This window comes from Theropithecus gelada, chromosome 1 (assembly GCF_003255815.1).
Source record: "Theropithecus gelada isolate Dixy chromosome 1, Tgel_1.0, whole genome shotgun sequence".
NCBI lineage: Eukaryota > Metazoa > Chordata > Mammalia > Primates > Cercopithecidae > Theropithecus > Theropithecus gelada.
This window is the reverse complement of record NC_037668.1, coordinates 222,693,413-222,699,088: the sequence shown is the minus strand read 5'-3', so window position 1 is coordinate 222,699,088 and position 5,676 is coordinate 222,693,413. Positions and strand designations below refer to the sequence as shown.

Here is a 5,676-nt window from a genome sequence, read left to right as displayed (position 1 = left end):
ACATGATCAAAGACGGTGTAAATAATGTCAGAAAAGGCTCGAAAGCAGGAATTAGGCACCTGGGGTGAAAGAAAGGAGAGAGTCCAGTCTAACCACAGCTGAAGAGCCCACGGAGAGCTGAGGTGTGTGGGGTGGAGCGCGGCTGGAAAGTGAAGGTGGAGAGACCAGAGCTCAGTGTTGAGAAATAAGGTGTAAATGGGAATTGTTTCAGTAAGAAAGTTACATATGCTGAAATAGCTACGTACAAAAGATCTGGCAGTTTTACTCTCCACAGCAACCTAGTATTCCAAGGATGTGAATTTCTCTTTCCCTTTACCTTATATCTCCACTTCTAATTACATACTGCCCTTAGATATCCCACTCTACCTGCATACTTTTAAGGATTTTTTCTTAAGGCACATGTGGATGCCTTATAGGGTAAATAAAAGAGGAAGGAGGTTAGCAAAAAAAAGGAAAAAAATCAAATTTTCCTCCAAGCATGCAGAAAGTCTTCAGTCACACCTAAATACATATGAAAATACACCTAAATTCATTCACACCTAAATACATACTAAAATACACCTAAATACAAAGTTAAATTGTCATTTAACTTAATAAATTAAAATTTTAAAATATTCAGAGGGCAATCTATGCTTATCCAGTAACATGCACCCTTGCTACCAGTTCAAGTCTGAAACTTTCTTCCAGCTGTCAGCTCTCACACGCCATTTTCCTCCAGTAAATCTCTTCATATTATTCTAAACTATTAGATTTCCCTTAGCTTCCCACGTTTCATGCTAAATGCTCCTTTTCAGTCATCTGCTTGCCGATTATTTAATATATGCATTTATGCTTCTTGATCCTGAGAAGGACCACTGCCTCAAGTCATCAGCAGATAAGCTCACAGTAAGGTGGCCTTCTAACAGTTACAGAGTAATACCTAAAAGAAAACATCCCAATATCTGGGTAATGTTCTGTTTTTCATGAAATCTAAGATCCTACCTCAGAGAAGCTGGGTCCAAGTCTTTCTAAAGCAGCAGTGGAAAGTCAGAACTCTTAAATACATGTGTGTGGGGGTGAGGCTAGGTCAGAAAGTCTTCACTAATAGATTCCCAAATCCCCCAGGAAGAATTCCTGGGTTAGCAATTAATCCAGGTTGACTGGGCTTACCATGAATTTTAGAAGCAGCCCATCCCTTCTTGCAGAGGGTGCATTGTTTTCCCAAGTGAAGGACTGGAATTAAATGTCTTACTGAATCTTGGCATCTCTCCAGAGATGAAGTGATATGGGGATAAGAGCCTTGCTCTAAATTGAAAGTTAGATTTTAAATCTTTAGAAATACAAGCTATTACAAAAACTCTCCGTCATTGGCCTATTTTGTTTGGGGAGAAATATTTCAAGTTATAAATATAAGTGTGAACCAAAGAGCATTGGAGCCAAGTCTCAGTGTAGAGGTTTCTGGTGCCAAGGGTTGAGGATGCACCTGGGAAAAAGGAACAAAATGATAGGAGCATCTGAGATTTGTGCTTCTTCCAAAGAGGGTTGGGAGACTTCAATATTTAAAAGGGAAACAGTGGACATTTGAAGAAAAAAAAGGGTGGGAAGTGTGGGTAAATGGAGTAAGCCGTTGCCTTCTTTCAAGGCTTTGATCAGTGTTCACTGAATTCGCACTTTAGATGTGAAAGGAGAGGGTTTAGAGGAACAGTCAGCTGGGCATTCATCTCCTGCTCAATCTGGATTTGTATATAAAGGGACACAGAGGAAAGTCAAATACGCATTTCTTTCAGGGAAGTGGAGGGATGACCCCCAGGCCTGTCTGTCCACTGCCTCTGAAGATAAGCCGCTCATTTACATTGTCAGCACAACATTCAACAGAATGGTTTTAAGGGTAAAGATCTTTGGGCCGGCAAGGAATTTCCTTGGGAGCAAATTGTGAGGGAGGTTCCTTGGGGAAGTATGTAGTCTTCTACCTGTGTAGCTATCCATTTGGGAACAGTACGGAATCTGTAGCTATCCAGTCAGGAACAATATGAAATAGTTTTTTGCATGACAGTTCCCAAGCTTGACTTTCTCCTTTGGCTAAGTTTGGGTCCCAAGAGTTATTTTCCTTCTACTTTCTACTACCTTCTATTTTCACAAAAGTGGTATTTGTCACACAGATTAAGTGTTCCTCAGAATTAATTTGTCTTATGCATAGTACAGAAGAACGTTGAATTCAGTAGGAATAAAGGAGACATGAGAAACTAGAAGAATGAGGGAAAGGATGCAATGGGTAGAGAAAAGTGAGGGTAAAACAAGTTATGTTTTCTAAAATTTTTCACAAGAGTATATCAAGGTATTTAAAGATTAGGAAAATTGAACTTCCTAACATTTGTTTCTCTAATGGGGAAAAGTGGTCTTGTTTGGGGAGCAGAACAACTTCCGTAGGAGTAACAACACTGAGTGCTTTTCATGATTTAAGTCAGCTAATGGGCACATGATCATTTCTAGTCATCACAAATCCATTAGACACATACCTTATTCCCTATGTCCTCCTAATGTTACAGATAAACAGAAAACCCTGTACCTCTTCAGCCTTTAGAATGTGATTCAATAATTCTTCCTAAAAAATTTTATATGTCATCCAGAAAGTTCTCCAAGTAGCTATTGGATTGATTGGATAGACTTCCCTCTGGTGTGATGTGTCTACAGAGCCACAAATGGGTTATGATCAATATTGATCCTCTACAACCCTGGATTGGTCTCAGTGCCCGATTTGGCTACAACCACAGGGAAGCTGATTTTGCTGTCAGCCAGTTTTCCTCAATGTGCCATAAAACTTTTTATAGTTGTCATGAATGTTTGAGAAGTGCTGCTGTATCAATTAGGAAAGTTAATACAAGCCCAACCTAAGGAAAAATAAGACCTGTGAACAAGGTATTGATTGGTATTAGTTTCTAACTCACATGTCACAATGTTTTGTCTAGTGTTGAGTTTAGTTATCTTGTGAAAATAGTCTACATTATTTCTATAAAAAGGTATTTTGTGGCATCTCAATCTTCCTTTTCATGTTTTTTTCATTTTTCGCTTCTCTTCAACTTTTCAAGAAGTAATCCTTTTATATCAGTAGGTATAGACTTCGTTGCTACAAGCCAAGAGCGACTCCCACAGGTTGGAGTTTAGATTCTCAGTGTTTTATCTGCAAATAATTCTGCCTGCTCACTCTCACTCCATTCTGAAAGTGCCGCTTGACATTTAGGGTGAATCTATTTGGAAAAACCCTGCTAGTTACTATAAGAATTTTTAAGTGTTCTTTCTAAATTTCTAAAGATATTGGCCCTCTGCTCATGTCTGAAAAACAGAGAATCCATTTTCACACTGCTATGAAATACCCAAGACTGGGTAATTTATAAAGAAAAAGGTTAAATGGGCTCAGAGTTCCACATGGCTGTGGAGGCCTCACAACCATGCTGGCAAGTAAAGGAGAAGCAAAGGCATGTCTTACATGGCGGCAGGCAAGAGGCATGTGCAGGGGAACAGCCCTTAGTAAAACCATCAGATCTTATGAGACTTATTCATCATGAGAACAGCATGGGAAAGCCCCCCTTCCCCCCAACCCCAGGATTCAATTACCTCCCAACGAGGCCCCTCGCACTATATGGGGATTATAGGAGCTAGAATTCAAGATGATATTTGGGTGGGGACACAGCCAGCCCATGTCAGACACATTCCAATAAGTTCTTAACTGGAGGTTCTGGCAAGAAAAAAAAAGTTATATGCTGAGGTTGCTGAGATCTACAGTAAGAATCATCTTCTATCTTTGAACTTGTGTAGAAGGAAAAAATATTTGTGGTAATTTTGCTGTCACACCTCAAACTGCAAAACTTACAGCCACGGTGTGTGATAAGTGTTTAGGTAAGAAAAAAACACATTACATTTATGGTAGATGAGCAAATATGTGTTGTGACCGACATCAGGTTCTATGCTTATGGTTTCAGGCTTCCCCCTGGAGTCTTAGAACACAGCCCCTGAGGATAAGATGGTGACTGCTATCTTTGAAATATATTTGATGAGTTGATTCTTTATAATGGTCAATGGACAGTGTCTAAAGGGGAGAAGTCGGGGAAGCAGCTGAAGACGACCGTTTCTTTTGTCGTGACTGAGCGGAGCCAGAAACAGGCTACTCCGTGATTTTTACTGGAATGCACAACCTTGTTAAAAGCTGATGGGCGACTACTAAACCCCAACTTTATGCCTACGCCATCCCAGACTGTTCATCGTTCAGAACCTTCATTCCTTTCAAAAATGAAATCCTTAAAATCCCAGGCAGCTTTCCAAACCTCAAATGCCCCCCACAGTTGCTGGCATGGGGGCGACTTGTTTCCAGGCAGAGAATATTTAAGTTCAAGGGCAACAACAAAGTCTTGTATCCTTCATTTCCAATCTCTAGCAGCATATGCAGTTTCTTTAGAAAGTGGTTACCTTTCCTGAGGACACACACCTCCCCACCACCTTCTGTAGGGCCCCTGTGACATCCTTGTTCCTAAGGCTATAAATGAGTGGGTTGAGCATGGGAGTGAGGATGGTGTAGAAGGCAGACACAGCTTTGTCCTGCTCAGGGGTGTGGTAAGAGTGAGGCAGCACGTATGTGTACATGGCAGCCCCATAGAAGAGGCCGACCACCACCATGTGTGAGGAGCAGGTGGCCACAGCCTTTCGCCTCCCCTCTGCCTCACTCATCCCATAAACAGTCATGAGAATTCTTGTGTACGAGGCTGAGATGACAGAGAAAGGGATGAGGAGCATCATAATGCAGCAGACATACATGGCTGTCTCGTAGGCTGATGTGTCTGTGCAGGAGAGCTTCAGAAGGGCAGGGACCTCGCAGAAGAAGTGGTTGATCTCCCGAGAGGCACAGAAGGGGAACTGCATGGTGACGGGGGTGAGCAGGAAACCATCCACAGACCCTCCCAGCCAGGCTGCCGCCACAATCAACCAGCAGACCCTGCGGCTCATGAGGACAGGGTAGCGGAGAGGGTTGCAGACGGCTATGTAGCGATCATAGGACATGAGTCCTAGGAGGAAGAACTCAGCCCCTGCTAAGGTCAGGTAGAGGAAGTGTTGGGCAGTGCATCCTGCAAAGGAAATGGCTCTCTGGCTCATCACCTGGTCCACCAGCATTTTGGGCACAATGGTGGAAATGTACAGGATGTCCATGAGGGAGAGCTGGCTGAGCAGGAAGTACATGGGGGTGTGGAGGCGGGAGTCTATGTGGATGAGAATGATCATGGCCATGTTGCTGGCCACAGAGGTCAAAAAGACCAGGAGAACGAGGGCAAAGAGAAGCCAGGGGAAACGGGCGTTGCTGAACAAACCCAAGAGGATGAAGTCGGCATACACGGAATAATTGCCCCGCTCCATAGCTCTGTAGGGTACACAAGAGAGACATGATAAAGTTGGAAAGGTATCTGATTTACCTAAAACATTATGAAGCAGTCATGAACAAACCAAGGTAAAGTCATCTTCCTGAAGCTCATAACAATTTCCTGAGAGCTGCCTGAGCAGGATTGTGCTACATTCTCATATAATTCAAGATGATTTTCTTGATTTGGTGACTACTAGAGTTCATGATGAAACAATCTTTGTTCATTCACTTCTATCTTTCGAGTACCACCTTACATCGGGGCGATGCACTTAAGGAACCAGCCTGATTAAATA

At 42.4% G+C, this 5,676-nt stretch overlaps 1 protein-coding gene across 1 annotated transcript; it reads right to left on the bottom strand.

Annotated features, from left to right (window-relative positions):
- Window positions 1-4,425: 4,425 nt before the first annotated feature.
- On the bottom strand, window positions 4,426-5,379 carry LOC112609032 (olfactory receptor 2T27). Its single transcript, XM_025361337.1, has one exon. The coding sequence runs from the start codon at window positions 5,377-5,379 to the stop codon at window positions 4,426-4,428; it is 954 nt and encodes a 317-aa protein (XP_025217122.1).
- Window positions 5,380-5,676: the final 297 nt, after the last annotated feature.